The sequence below is a fragment of the Passer montanus genome, unplaced genomic scaffold, assembly GCF_014805655.1.
Source record: "Passer montanus isolate IOZ18808 unplaced genomic scaffold, ASM1480565v1 scaffold15, whole genome shotgun sequence".
Classification (NCBI taxonomy): Eukaryota; Metazoa; Chordata; class Aves; order Passeriformes; family Passeridae; genus Passer; species Passer montanus.
The window spans coordinates 9,830,160-9,846,225 of record NW_024362051.1 but is presented as its reverse complement, the minus strand read 5'-3'; the positions used below and the strand labels follow the sequence as shown (position 1 = coordinate 9,846,225).

At 48.9% G+C, this 16,066-nt stretch overlaps 1 protein-coding gene across 2 annotated transcripts in view; it reads right to left on the bottom strand.

The window, feature by feature from the left end:
- The window catches only part of LARP1 (La ribonucleoprotein 1, translational regulator), a 45,712-nt gene that overhangs the window by 28,609 nt on the left and 1,037 nt on the right, over nt 1–16,066 (bottom strand). For both annotated transcript variants that reach the window (XM_039701650.1, XM_039701651.1), the window contains exon 2: nt 981–1,007. In XM_039701650.1, the coding sequence (XP_039557584.1) occupies nt 981–1,007 (27 nt within the window). The remainder of the gene's footprint in view (nt 1–980; nt 1,008–16,066) is intronic.

Below are 16,066 nucleotides of genomic sequence, written 5' to 3'. Positions count from 1 at the left end.
AAAGATGGACATCAGAGGTGGACACAGTGACATGCCTGGGGTGACACAAGGCACCGACTGCCATTCCCAGTGCCTCTGCTATGGCACATCCCCACATGGCACTACAGCTCTGAAACAAAGGATCTCACTGACTGATCCTGGTATCACTGGTTAAAACACAAACCTTTCCTTCAGTCTTGGCACTTCCAAAAGGTCAGCCTGGATGAGGAGCTTCTGGCAATTTGGGAAAGGCAGGAATTGAGATCATCAATATTTGCTTCTGAAAACTACATTTCTTTCCTGATTTGAAACCTCCATCCAGAACAACCTCGCTCTCCCAGCAAGGCTGCACACACCACTGGGGGCCAGGAAGTTTTTCTTTGCACTGATGGCAACACAGTGAGTAACTTGGTTGTCCTTAACAGCAATACTCAACAGCAACACACAGACTACAAGCCATGGGGGAGGTCTGTGCCTTCCCAAAGTACTGCAAATTCAAATATGTATCCTCAGGTTCATAGACACATCCATCTGTATCCAGGTTACATATAAACAACAACAATAATCTGAGTTACATTTGCATCTTGACACATCAGTGTTTTCAATTATGTGTGATGAGCAAGACCTACAAGTTCCCAAACTCCTTCACCTTGGACATCCAAATTTGCTATGCTACAATGTATGGGAGGAAAGAACCTTCCAGCTGTTTAGTCATCACTACATGAAAGCATAGAAGAGGTCACTGCTACACAGGAATGACCAAATATTAGAGGTTTGTTTAGGAAGTTCTTTTGCTTCGGTTTTTGGGTGGAGTTTTTTTGGGGTTTTGTTTGTGGTTTGGTTTTGGGTTTTTTTACATTAATGTCCATTGCATATTTCAGACTGTACATGGCACGTACCAGTCTTCTAAGTCTGGTTAGTGCTGACTCTGAAGGAAGAGAAGAGCAGGGAAGGCAAGGGAGAAGGAAGTTTGAAGAGTTCCATTTTTATTTAATACATACCAGACTGGCCATCAGCTGGAAATATATCTGTAAAAGAAAAAAAAAATCATCAGTATTAGTTGCAGCTGGAGTGCAAATTATATTTAAAAGGTCTCCTCTCTCCATTTGTTTGCTTTAGCTAAACAGAGGAAGTATTTTCTTAGTATCTCAAGTTAAACATCAATCCAGTTTGGAACCCACCTCAATTCAACCACTTGTTGTGAGAAAGATTTTGAAGGAGCCTGTGTTTACCTGAGTGTGCTGCTCTCATAAATAACCTTCTGCATTAACTTCTAGCAGACAACAGTGAGCAATAAAAAAGGTTGTTGAGAGGTACAAAGATCCACACAATGAGCTGCTTGGTGGCAGCCCACACTCCTCCTGAGCAGCAACATCAGATGGAAATCTACAGAGAACATCTAACAGGGAGCACATGTGGAAGCCAAGGCAAAAGCCAAGGGAACATTCTTCTGATTGTCCTTGGTTTTGCAGCCACAAGGGACATCAGCAGCTGTGCCTGGCTCTAACGCATCACCTACATACACCAGACACACCCCTCCTTCAGCAAATGGACACCCAGAGCCTTGGCACATCACCCATCACACCAGGAGAACCCCTTCCTTTTCCCAGCTCAGGAGTCTGTCAGCAGGCACAGGCCACTGCACAGGACAGATGGAATCTGTGGGGGGTTCAGACCCCAAAACAGAGTAATCAACCTCCCCAGCCCCCCAGGCTCTTTCCAGTTAAGAGGTACAGGCCCTTCTCTTGGAGGGTCTTATGTAGCTGGGAATATGTTTATTTAAGTAGCTGGAAGGACCAGACTTAAATTAAGGAGCACACAGGACAGTGTGTGTGGAAAACCCCTGTTGATAAGGCTTCCCCAGCAGATATGAAAACAGTATTTTTGAGAGAGCAATACATCATGTTTTCTTCAAGGATCCTGGAAGAGGAGGGAGAAGGAAGGCTGCCAGCAAGGCAAGGTCCTCCTGGGACAGGGGCAGGCCCCTGGCTTCTGCTTATCAGCTACCCAAAACACACATTCAGCTGGAAAGTCACAAGAGTTGCAGCAAGGACTACCCCTCAGGCAGGGCAATGCTCTCTGGCCTGGACTCAGCTCATGCAGAAGCAGCAAAAACACCCCTCTGCCAAAATAACTTCTATTTCTCTTCCTTTGACTTGCACCACGTTCAAAGCATTCTCATGGTCTGTGGCCATTTGAAGGCACAGTATCAAGGACTGCCCAGCACATCCAGAACAGTCTCCAAGCACCAGTTTCAATCCTTTGCAAGCTGAATGTTCTACTGCAATCCTCCACCAGCCCATGTACCAAATGCATTTAAATATTTTGTATATCTGTATGGTCACTGAGGAGTTCAGGCTTCTACATCAGCAAGCTGAAACACCCTGTACTTTATAGAATCACAAAATTGTTAAGGTTTGAAAGGAGCTTTAAGATCTCAAACAAGATAGAATTTATTTCCCTACCTGGGTTTCTCTGCAAAGGAACAAGGTGGTAACACTGGTATCCCACCTGTTTCAATCAGCTGTACCAGATGCTACCAAAAACCAAAATAAATAACAGCGCCACAATGGTTGATAAAATAAATTCCTTTGTGCCAGCCAGGAATTTAGCAAACCCAGGCTTTGGCAAATGTTCCCCTTGCTGTACCCTGAGGGGTGCAGTTCTCTAATGCATTCCTGCTAGGCTGTCCCACCAACTCTTCATCAGACACACCACAACAGAACCAGCCATTCACAACAGGTCCAGGCTCTAGACACCACCAATGCCACCAAATGAGGCACAGCTGCAGGTGACCCCTCAGCACATCTCCTATCAGACGTGTCACCTGCAACTCCAAACTCACATTCCCTCAAGGTCTCCTCTCAGCTCACTGCTGTATTCCCCACTGCCCTGTCCTGCTCTAGATGTGCAGCAAAGCTCTCCTGGCTTCTCCTGAGCTCAGACACAGCTCTAGAGCAGCTTTGTCACTACATTTACTTGAAGAGCAGTGACTCTACTCAGTGGCTGAGGTCAGCAGACCATGTGTGATGGCCAAGGGCAGATACAGCTCACATTCACCCCAAGAGGTTTGCCTGGGCAACTCCTGTCAAGGAAAGACACTTGGATCCAGAGCTCAGTCCCTCTGTCTGGGAGAGGCAGACCTTGTCCAACTCATCATACCTATGATTAACACAGGTTTGACTCCAAGCTCTCCAGAGCACACTGAGAACACTGGGCTTGCAGGCAGCTTTCCCCAGAGCTGAGAGCAAGCACAGAGCAGTCTGTGAAAAATGGGGCTGCTGGGAGGACACATCTGAGGCAGGGCTGGTCAGGGACCAGCAGGCACAACGACCCTTTGGGACGCCTTTTCCCCCTACAAGCACAAGTGACTTAAATTAAAAATTAGCCTGCCAATTAAGGACAACACCTCAGGTGCCCAAGAGAAGTCTAAATCAGGCTTTTCCCAAGAAAGCCATTGTAGGGAAGCAGGCAGAAACATATGTGGCCAGCAGGTAAACCCCTGGGCTGCTCTCCAAGGAGCCCATCTCACACTCAGCAGGGCCGAGGCTGCCTGCCCAGGTCAGCTCCCTTCCCAGCCCTCCCAAGGCTAAAACTCAAACACAATGAGCAAAAAACCTGTCCCCGTGCCTTGGTTCTAAGTTCCAACATAGAAAGGTGAAGCCAGCAAACCAGCTCTTACCAATTCCTCCCACGACACACACCTATCTCCCAAGGCACCCTGATGCCAGGTATCCCAACACTGGCCAGATGCTGCAGGACAATGCTTCACAGCAGCTCTCCACCATCCTGTCAGCCACCTGCTCAGCAGGAGCCAATCCCTCCATGGGACCCAGGCAGTGCTGCCCCTGCCCACAGAACACCCTCCCAGCCATGCCCAGCCCACCTTCCAGGCAGCCCAGTGGGAAGGAGGAAGAAACAACAGTATCTCAATGCAAATGAGCAGACCCATGAGATTTGGACCCTACAGTCTCACACTTCCTCCTCCTTCTTGCATGCAGATGCTTGTTTCTCAGCATGCACCCAAAATCAGAAAGATGTGGTGTCTGAACAAAGGGACCCAGTGACCCACAGTCATGACAGAAACCAGTGATCTCTTCAGGTACTCCCCAAGCCCCATACCATTTTCCTCAGCCCTGTACAGAACCCATACAGCCTACAATATCTCAACAGAAAAACACATTCTGTGAATCTTCCTGTTCTCAGCAAAGCAGGGTAGAGGATGGAATGAGGAGGAGGAGGTCAGGGGTCTGCATGGCAACTGGTAGGATGTTGGGACAGGCATAGAGCATCCCTTTCAGGACCACCAAGTGAGGCTGCAGGTGTGGTACAGGGATGCTTGCTCTGAGCACCAATACCTAGAGTTGCTGCACACAGCCCAGGAGATATAACTAAATTGAGGGCAGTCGTCCTTATTTTAGGTGGTGCTGGGGGTGGATCTCAATTTCAATTTTTGCCTGACGGTACTTTTACACAAAGGAGAAGACCGTATGCTAAAATGGGGCATTTAGAGAGAAAAGCTGATGCATCCACACACATACCCCCCTTCCCCAGGGGCTACCTGGCTACTGCTGCTATTCAGGTATCTGGGACAGGTCCAAAGAAGTCACCCCATTTATGAGCCCCCATCTCCCCTCCGCTGCTCCCTGAGGAAACACGTGCCAACCACGCTCCTCCGCCAGCCACACTCACAGTGCTGAGCCCAAACACCCGCACAGGAAGGCTGCCTTCTCCCAGCTCAGGAGCTACAGCTGGGAAAGAACCTCCACCATGCAGTGCCTGTCCCCAGCCCCCTGCTCCAGCAGGGACACTGCTTCCTCCCTGCAGGGCCCGGGGAGGCAGCGGCTGAAGAGCAGCTCATTATCCCTGACGCAAGAGGAGCGCTGACTCGTTATTACAGCAACCTGCAGCCATAACTGCCGAGGGGCCGCGGCCGCAGGCCGAGTGCCAGCAGGAACCAGCTCCCTGCTGGCCCTCCACCTCCCATTATCACCCTTCTGCTATCCCAACGGGGAAAAACGACCTCAGAGTGCTTTATGCCACCTGCCAGACACCAAAGGGCACTGGCTGGTGGAGCACACTGGCCAGCGTGCTCTGGGTGAGGGCTGTGCACACACAGGTACGAGCACAGGGGTGACAGCCAGCTCCTCGGCTGCTCCCAGTGGGACATGGGGCTCATCCACACTGCCACAGGAACACACCAGCTGATTTGTTCCGGCTTTCGACCCGTGAAGCTGTAACCAAATCATCCTCCACGTTTTGCAGACAAAAGACTCGGACGTCAGCAAAAAAAATGACCTCTCCAAGGTCACAGGGGGACTCACAGCAGGGACGTGACCAGAACTCGATCACAAGGGCTCGAAAGCTGCAGGGCTGCACTGCCTGCCCAGGAGAGGGACTGGGGAGGGAATTGCTGGTGGGTGGCAGGATTGATCAGTATCTCTTCTCCTAACATGACCTGCTGCCTGGCAGGGCCAATCCAGGCAGGAAAAAGGTCCCAATTACATAGTCCAGCATATACTGCAAAGAGACCAGAGCTGCTTGAATCTCTTCTCTGGCCCTATGCAACATTTCAGTTCAAATCTGTGAGCTGGCTCCCCCTCGGAGGCCAAGGCAGTGTCTGCACAGGCTCCTGAGACAGTTACAGGCCTCTTCAAAGCAACACTCAGCAGAGAAGGGGGTGAGGTCTGCTAGGGAAAAGCAGCAAAGCAAGAAACCCTAAACCAGAAGATTAGCATGGCCAATTTTATCCCTCCCAAGATCTTGTTTGCTTCCTGTTCTCTTCCTTTGTTACCTGCTGAGCAGGATCAGGGAGGGTCCACCTCTCAGTCACCCAGATTGTCCCAGCTCTCTCCAGCTGCCAGGTCCACACTAACACCTCCCATGCCTCTCAACTTACTGTAAGGTATTTACCCCCTCAAAGAGAAGCTGAAGCATGAGACAGATGGGTCAATCCTAACATGAAGCTGGCTAGGTCCCAAGACACCGCTAAGGCGTGTGCAAGAGAAAAACAAAAAAGCTACCGAAGAGTTTAACCCAACTCATTTCCTCTGCAAAGGTATCCAGACCACCAGTATCTGCTAGGTGGTTTTCTGTTCCCTGCCCAGAGGAAAGGTTAGATTCGTTCTCAGGCACCCCCATCACCTACACTGGCTCAAGAGCTGCAGCCACTGTGAGCCCTGACATCAATTTCCCACAAACCACACAGAAACAAATGCTTGAAATAGGTTTTCAGTGTATAAACAGCTGTGAGTTTGGTGAAGTTCAGCTGTGGTGCCTCCGCTACCTTCACGTACTTGGAAAATAATCACAGAGTTTCAAGAGGAACAACCCTGGGGAAAAAAAACCACCTATTCCAAAATCAGAGTGTTACCTGGGATGAGTCCCTAACTCACTCCACACCACACAGTAATTGAGTACCTCAGTGCTGATGTTCAGTGTCCTCCAGACCGAAGGGAGCAGGGCAGACCCAGCAGGGCTGTGACACCAGCTGGACACAGAGTCACCAGCAGGACCAGCACTGTGCCTGGCAAAAACACCTCTCAGAGATCCACAGGGATGGGAGAGGGTCCAGGTCTCTTCAAGCACCAGAGATGCCAGTGGGGTTCTGGGGAACCTGACCAGAAGAATGAGAGCTCTCCAAACAGACAGTCCTGCAAATCCAACACTCGCCCATGCACAGGCACACAAGGAATAACTGGAAGGTCACAGGCTGTTGTTTCTCCCATCCACTTATCAGTGCTTGCACTGGAGAGAACAAACACTGGGTGTTCTCTCCCGTTAACCCCTTCCCCTCATCTCCAAAGTGGAGAACCAGCAAAGTGCTGCTGCTCCAGAGCATGAGTCTCAACATTCCCGATCATGAACTCAACAAGGAGCTTCAGAGAAAGTCCAAGGCAAAGTAAAGTTGCTTGATTACTCTTCCCATGGAGCAGCTGGTGAGCCATCTCTCTGCCTCACATCCTTTAACCACCAGTAAGTCTGGAGTGATAACACTGGAGGCTTTAGGCCTTCCAGGAGAGCAACCCTATGTGATTCTGGTCCAAATGACCACAGTCATCCTTCCCAAACTGCTCTTTGAGCCACTGGATACTGAAGAGACACTAAAATTTCTGGCACAACCAAGCAAAATACACATCTCAAAGACTCTTATTTACATACAGGAGCCATTTTGGTATGGCCCAGAAGCCAGCTGGATCCCACACTGTGGAAACTGATACAGGATAGTGTTTCCCTCTGACAGGGCTGTCACTCTCAGAGCTGCAACACACTCTTCTGCTTGCACATCAAGGACAGACCCAAACTCCAGGGAAGCTTTGCCCAAGGACACATCCATCTCCATACAAAGGAGAATCTATTAATGTACCCAGAAATCCATGAAAGAGGGTCCCACTTTACCTCCCCAAACGCACCAGTATCATGGTAAAGCCCCACAACGAGAGAAGCTTTGCCCAAGGACACATCCATCTCCATACAAAGGAGAATCCATTAATGTACCCAGAAAATCCAGCATCTCCATGAAAGAGGGTCCCACCTTACCTCCCCAAACACACCAGTATCATGGTAAAGCCCCACAACATCAGACAAGGATGCCATAAATCCCTATGAACACCCCAGAAACTGAAAATTGCATGGCTCTCTCCACCTATGGGCTGCAGGCAGAGGGCTGAAGGATACACAAGGCAGCACAGTGAAGACAACATAATTAAATCTCTTAACTGAATTACAAATCATCAGACTCAGTCTGAAGTGCTCCCTCCCTCTGGCCCAGACTATCTGCTTGGTTTTAATCAAGCACAGCCATTCCAATCACCCTCCAAACTCCATGCTTGCTTGGCTACACTCACTGCTGACAATTACATCAACTCAGATTTCACCTCCAATTGAAGCTAAGAGGGTTATCTTACTGCAACCTGCCATGTCTCCTCCAAACCATCTTCACAATTGTCCTCACAGGTTTAATTTTAAAATTTAAAACTGTGGCTCATTTACCGCAAATTCGTCACTGAAGAGTATGCAAATGTTACATTCATCATTCCACAGTTAAAAAAACCCCAAAAAACAACAAAACAGAAACCCCCCCAAAAACCAGCAACAGTGAGCTTGTAGAGTTCACCCGAGACTGGAAAACCAAAAGTTCCCTTTTTGTTCAGCTCAATGCAAGACCCTCTGCAGTGGCAGAGGATTTCTAAGCACTCAGAAGATGCATGAGATCATAGTCGGTATTCCCCAGAGCTCTCAAGGTTCAGCTGGGAAGTGAAATTCAATATGATTACAGTGAAGCCTCATGCTTTGTCACCTGAGCACATGGCGGAGACACCTCCGTGATTCGCTCTTCTCTATTGCTGGGTAGAACCTCGTGCACAAATCCCATCACTCTTCTGTTCTAGTCACAGCAAAAACCTGATCACATTTTTGGGATGTGCTTCTCCACATTTCAGTATCTGCTGCTACAAGACACATCATTTCTCAGCATCACACATACTGGTGTCACTCCTTACACTTAATTCTTCATTCTGTTTTTCTCTCTACTTTTCCCTTCACACAGCCTTGCAGCTGCCCTGCCAACATGAGCCCACCTGGAGGTAACAGAGCTAAGGTAAAGTGCTTCAGTCACTCCTTTAGGTGTCTCTTTGTGCTGAAGGAGGCCAAGAGAATTGCTTTTTGTTATTATGGCTGTCTTTATTTCCAGTAGGCTCGCTCTGTGAGGTCAGGAGAGCTGACACAGACTTTTTACTACTTGGAAGTATAACCTTTCCAGTTACAGCAAAGGCATAAAAATTGCAGAGAATCCTAAGGGTCTTGCAGAAATAAACTCAGTGCTTCTTTAGCAACATATAATAAAAAATAAGGGAAGATGTGACCTTGGAGAAGCCAAAGAAATTAATTTCCTGTAGTTTAAGTGAAAGCTGGCTTATCAGACATTTGAGTGTTGCTTATTAGCTGTGAGTTCTCACTGTTTTATTCTGCCACTAGCTTCATCATCTGCAAACGTGCAAACCAGACAGTTTGGTAGCTAAGACTTGGGAAAGTAATCACTCATTTACATCACTGACCAGAAGCTTTCTAAAGCACAGTCATAAAGGAAAACAAAATAAAAAAAAGCTGTGTGATTTAGTGCAGAAGCTGAATGCATATCACAAATAATCTGCTTTATTTAAAGTACTCAGTATTTAGCAGCATATCCACCTCTGAGTTACCAGGCAGGTAAAACACTAATCTCCCCACGCACCTTTTCTCTTACTTTCCCATCCACAAAACTCTACCCTTTCCTCATTTTTGTGGTTTTTCCAATTTCATACTTGTTTCCCTACATGTTCAGCCAGGAAATAAATCACCTCTTCTCTCAGTTTTTTTTCAGACTCCTTAAAAGCTACCTTACCCAGCCCTGAAACCCCCGTGCTCTCTCCATGCACTGAGTCAAAGAAGTCAAATGACTCCCAGCAAAGGAGAAGCGATCAGAGCCCCCTGCGCCCGGCTCCCTCCGGCGCAGCCGTGCCCTGCAGACTGCAGAGTCACTCTGCAGGAGCTGCACACGCCTGCTGCTGCTCAGCTGGAAAAACGTGCTCAGCACTGTGCCCAGGACAGGCGCCGCTGCTTCCCCAAGCTGTGCCCCCGTACCTGCACCAGGGAGAGCGGAGCACCCCCGTGTCTCACCTGCCGGACCCCACCTCGGGTACATACAGCCCTCCCGGCCAGCAGGAAGGACACACAGCACGTTTCTGTCCCCTGTCCAGCTTCCCAATGATGCTTTAACTCTGCTTCGTGTGCCAAGGAGTTTTAACTCTGCCTCGTGTGTCAAGGACGTGTGTGGTTCTCGAGCCCCAGACAAGCCCCCATTTCTCCCAGTTGCCCCCCGGCTGCCACGGTCCCCAAGGGATCACTGACAGATCAAGTGACACTGAGGACCACCAGAGATGCTTCTCCTCCAACATCTTCCTCATGAGCCAGGACTGCTTTTGGGAGCGAGTTGGGAGCAGAGAGCAGCACCTGCTGCAGCAGCAGGTCACAGCCCTGCTCCCAGCCACTTCAAGGGTGTCCAGCAGGAAGCAAACGCGCTTCCCCAGGAGCACAGGTCAGGGCACGCTGTGCCCGCCCGCACACTGCGAGTGCCACACGTACTCTGGAGGAACCAGAGAAACATTTTCTAGACCAAGAGAACAAAGGGCATTTGTGTCACCTCTGAGTGTCACCACAATCAGACTGAGCGGCATCACACCAACAACCATCCACGTTGACCACTTCTAAAGGAAATTAAGGTTTCTACCTGGCTTGCTGTGACAGAGCACCCAACCCAGCCAGGGCCACCATGGTCACCTCCAGCACACCATCAGTCTGCAGCAGAGAACTCTACCAAACCTTATGGTTCGTCACCACACAAAGGAACAAAGGACTCAAACCCACAAAATAAAAATAAAATCACAACCACTGCAGAGCGCCAAACCCTGCTGCGTGTCCCCATACAACCCTGAAACAAATGGAAATGCCAAGGGAAGCTCCTGCTCCTAAGTCAGCTTTGCTCCAGAAGGACAGAGAAGGTAACTCACTGATAAAGCAGGCATTAGATGAGCCAGTTCCCAGCCCTTCCTCCCTTCTCCTTGCATGTCTCAGCAGAACATCCCCCAGCACACACAGGTTTAATGCTGCAGGAAAAGCTCTTGATCCTGGCAATACCCACAGGAGTGTCACACCAAAGCTGGGCCAAATGACCTGCTAAGGATGGCTCCAGCAGCTCAAACAGCACCACCAGCCTGGGGCAACACTGAAACCAGTAGAGCTACAACACATCACACACCAGTTTGCTCAGGAAAGGCAACCCACCCACGAAGCCCCCCAAACTTCAGTACAAATGTATATCCTGATAGAGGAAAGTTCAATTACGAGGATCTTCTGGGAACCTCCAATTGCAGGATGAGCCTCCCTTTCGAAACATGTTGACACTTGACCACAGTTTCCACAACCTTTCCTAAAAACAAAAGTTTATCTTGCACAGCATTAGAATTGCTATCAGCAAACCCATTTCCACCAAACGCCTCGTGCCAGTTTTTGCTCCACAGCTGTGCAACATTCATGCGCACACCCACTTCTCTGTTTGCCAAGCAATCCAGACCGACCCTGACCCAAAATTTTCCCCATACAGAAATCTGGTAATTGATTTATTCAAGGCCAAATTCAGTTGCCATTTGTTCTGATCACTCATTAGCATTACCTAAATACACAAGTAGCTCTTAAGTTCTCCCAGCACTGCACTAACTTCTTTGAAGCCCTTCTTTTCCCTTTCCTCTGACCTCAAGTCATGCAGCTGCATCATTTGATACAAGATATTCAGATAAATGAGTTATTTCAATGCAAGGAGATAAGTCTCCCAGCTTCATTCAGACCTCACTAACAAGGACCTGGACAACAAGTGGAAGCAACGCCCAGTTTCAAGTGAGAAAAGGAACAAATGCAGAGCCGGCCATGCCAGAGACCACAGAGTGGATCCAGAGATCCACCCAGAGCTTTAGCCAACCCCAGGAGACAACTTCTTGGCCATGAAAAGCTCCACCTAGGCAGCACTATCACCACGGGAGAGCTCAGCAGCTATCACCAAGGTTGCATCATCTCTTTCCCCAAGCTCCCTGTGCACACAGCAAGTCAGGGATTTGTCAGAGCCAGCAGTGTGGAGACTCAGGCCCTTGGTAGGAAGTCAGGCTTCAATGCTAAGATGACCAAAGGATAAGTAACACATTAAAGACTATAATGTAAATGCACATTGCGGTTGGGAATGAACAAAGCTCCTCTGACCCAACTGGACCCAGGGTAAGAACACCTGTAATAACTGTAGGGGTTAAAACATTCAGCCTGAACAGCAAGCACAGCTTTCCGCTAAAATGTCCTTTCCTTATTTTGCCAAACAAGCACAACCACAGACATGGTGCTGGAGATTCATTACAGTCTCAAGTATGTAAAGAGCAACCTAACTCTATCCAAGTCTGCATTTGGCATTGCTCTGAAGACAATTTCACACTGTTCAAGCACAGGAAAAAGATTTGGTGTCATAATTTGGAAGAGAGAGCAGAGCACTGCAGCCCCAGTGCCCCCATTTCCAGCCCTGCCTTCTGGACTCAATTTTTCTTCACATAAGAATGAAGTCCTTCTGCTGCCCCAGTCCTGGTGGATGAGCAATATAAAGTTTAAAAGAAGACCTGTGAGGGTAAGGAGATGGCTGGAGAGAATCCTTCAGCAATGCCTTGGACCTGGCAATCTGGAAGTGGAGGTCGCAGCAGAAGCAGGCACTGAAGCCCAGCAACCAAACCAGGGCCAGTGAGTCAGCTCCCAGGAGCTGCTCTGCATTCCCCAGCCTTCTCTGCCCGAAACAAACAGTGCAGAACAGGGCAAAGGTCCAGCACAAAGCTGAAGGGCAAAGGTATGTGGGGGAGGGAAAACGCTAAGCCTCACAGTTTTTTTAGAGCAACAAGTTCCAGTTACCCTCATCCTCCCCAACAAGATGGGAAGAGTTACTCAAATGTGAGTTGTGGGATTGGAACAGAACAGGAGTTTGGAGAGGAAACTTGGGGTGGTGGAGGGGAGGCCTCCTGCTGCGATAGCAGCTCTGTTGCAACAGCCAGAAGAGCTCCAAAACTACATGCCACGACAGAGTGAGAATTGCCCAACACTTTGGAAATAGGTGTGTGCAGGACTACCAAGCTGGATACCTGAGCAAGCAGATGTGTGTGTCTACTCCGAACACGAAGAAATGCCAATGGTAAAACAAGCTTCCCATCCACCTTATCTCCTGCAATGGAGGCTGATTTCAAGGAAAGCCCTATGGGGAGTTAGTCAGCAAGGGCTGAGATGCTAATGAATCTTCCCCTGCCTCCTCAGTACCAGTAGCCAAGTCAGACTCTGCTCAGGCACAAAGCAACACGCACTCTCAACAACAGTCAGCTCACCCCTGGTGCTTGCTACTAGCAACTAAGGTGTGCCTTCTGGAAAGTACTGCTTATCCACCCAGCACGTTTGCCAAACAGCATGCAGGAAACTCTACTCAAGAAATCAAAGTACCTTCTGCATCTCCACTAGGAAATACACCGCTTTCCCTTGCCAAGCACTTACAAGGAGAATTTTAAAAGTTAGCCCAGGAAAAGCTGAGCAATTGCCGCGCCAGTCATTAAAACCTGCATGTTCTTACTTCCAAGATGTAAATGGCTTTAAAAATAAAGAAGTGCCAAGTGCCTTGATGCAACATTTCTTGAAATACATCCAGCAGGTTTTCAAAACGGGGTGCTGTTAACACCTGTCCGCACCAAGGCTTGCATCAGCATCAGCCCTGGTGCAGGGCACAGCGGAGGAGTACAACATGTTCCAGAAGGTCGAGCTGTTTTAACTGCAAGCCACACTTCTCATCTACAGAAGAACTGAAGAAAACACTTTGAATTTGATTTGTAGCCAGTAGTGCAAAGCTGGTTTTGCCAGAAAACGTTTCCTTCACTAGCACAGACACACATACACTACCATCATGTGTCAGTCAGGCTGCCGGCTGCATTTATTTACATGATAAGAAGAGAACATGTAATAACGAGGGCATGGTCACACAGACCTTGCTACTAGATCATTAGAGAGTAAAAACGAGGCATCATTACAGCTCTGCAGCGTCCCTCACAAGCAGTCGGCAGTGTCAAGTACAAGCACTGCCACATGGGACAGGACCATGTGTACCTCAGGATTCAAAAGGATCCTCTCTTCCCTCTGACTGAAACACACAAATAAAAAGGTAAAGGGCATCTTGTCAAGAGACCGTGAAAATTTTCTGGTGTGCCACTCCAGAAGAGCCTCAGCCTCCTCCACTCACAGCATCAGCAGTATCACTGGCGTCTACCTCGACCTGATGGTTGCCCCACTTACTGCCAAGCCATTGTGCTTTTGGGAGGTTAAGAAGCAAGGAGAGGCTTCACTTCAAGAGCCCTCCTTCCTGAAAAAGCAGTAAGGTTTGCTGAACATCCTATTATATTACAGGCTTCACTGACAACTTTGAGCATAAAAATACTGCAGCAGGCAGGCAAGGCACAAGCTTCTAAAGGTAAATCCCAATCCATGAAAAAACGATCCTGTGCTTCAGTCCCTGTGTCATGCCCCAAAAGCACTCAACTAGCCCAGCTGTGGCAAGTCAAACAGTTCAAAACAAGCTGGTGTTTTGACCACCTGGAGGTGGATTTGTTAAGCTCTTCCCTATCCATACTCCAACACAGACAGCAGAAACTCACCAAGATCTTGCAGGTGGCTGTTTTCCCTGAGCACAATGCTTTTACTTTTATAAGCACCAATTCCAACGCAGGCCATTACAGAATCCGTGGACACCTAAGGAGGTCTTGTCCATTAAATCTGCTCTATGGCTCTATAATTAATATAACCATCATAAAAAAATTAAGGCTTTCAAAGCCTGTAAAACAAGTCATAGAGGATCCCTTTATCTTTCCAGAGCTGTCTGCACTACGCTCTCTGGTCTCCTCACTACCTCTGGTGGATCAGGGCTGGAAACATTCAGTATCTCCAGCACACAAGCACTGCACTGGGAACACTGCTGGATTATGAGCAAAGGCCTTGTAAACTCTGCTGAGAAACCAAAGACATCCAGTAGTGACTTTCCAGAGTTCAGAAGCTCTCAATCCACTTCAAGCATAGAAAGAGTCGCTTTCCCTGGGTGATCCTCCTGGAGGTCACTGCAACACCACAACACGACAACTCACCTCACCAGCTGATTCTTTCACACAAATTCACGCTCCAGATCTTTTTTTGGCAAGTGCCTGCCAAAACAAACCATCCACCCAATGAAATGGAGACACAACATGAGCCTGCAAACTCTACAAGAAGGTACCCGGGTGCAGGGCTGCCAGGCAAGGTCAGCTGCCAGCCTGCTTCTCGTGGGAGCTCACCAGCCGTGTTTGTTTTACACGTTCTCTTCTGCTAATGAACACGCAGCAAAAGAAACAATGGCCCAAGAGAGGAGAGCCAGGCACTGGGGCACTGCTGGAACCAGTCGCTGCTGCCAAGCGTCCCAGAACACACCACAAACAAATTCCATTTTTTAAACACCTTTGGGAATACACAGACAACTGTGCTGGGCACAAGGACAATTCTGAGTGTTGCAGCATTAGTCCCTTACCCTACAACTGCGTGGACACGCTAATGACACACCCTCACTCTCTCCCTCAAATAATCATCCCAGGAGTTGCAAGGGCCCCCTGTTTGTGTTGGGCAGCTGCCTCGTCGCTGCTGACTCTGACAAATCACACACCTTTGCAAGCGATGAGGCTGGCAGTGAATCTGGACACTCCTCACACAGGAACACTCAATCTTGCAGTTTTGCATTTTTGGGGTTTTTTTCTCGGGATCGTTATCTCAGAAGGCATCACAATAGAGTGCAACCTTCACACAAAGGAGCAATGCGACCGGTTTTGTGTCATAAGGCACGAGGGGAATGCAGACAGCAACGTTGTCCTGGATTTCCTTAAGCTTTGCTTATGTCCATGACTACAATGACAAACCACCAAACAATCCAAACAGAGAGTTCTACCTGGCACGATTAACTTGTCCTCTATACTTCTCATTAAGATGACAGCTTTCCAGGTGGAAATTGCAGAGCTGTCCATCTCCCAAGATCAATAACTCTGATGAATCACCATGCTAGGTAGTAACAGTTCTTACAAAACACTGGCACGTACAGTAACTGGGAATCATCTGGCAGCGTGATCTCAGAGCTAACAGACAGGTAGAAAAAGATTAAGTCTTTCCCAAACAAGACGCCTAGTGAAAACTTCTGTGCTTTTCTCCTACTCCCGATTCACTTGAAGCAGGTACGAGAGGAGCTCAACACCCATCCCGACAGGCGAGGAAATGGAGCTCTGCAGCTCCAGCCTTTGCTGACGACAGCAGCGGGTTACAAGCGCGGTTTGGACAGCGCAGCCCCTCCACTTCCCTTTTCGGGGACCCCCCCGTCCCCAGCCGTGCCCCCAGCCCGGGGCAGCGACCGCGCCGGGCAGAGCCGCGCTCGGCCGCGGCCCCCGGCCCCGCCGCCGCCATGAGTCGGCAGAGAAAGGCGGCGCGG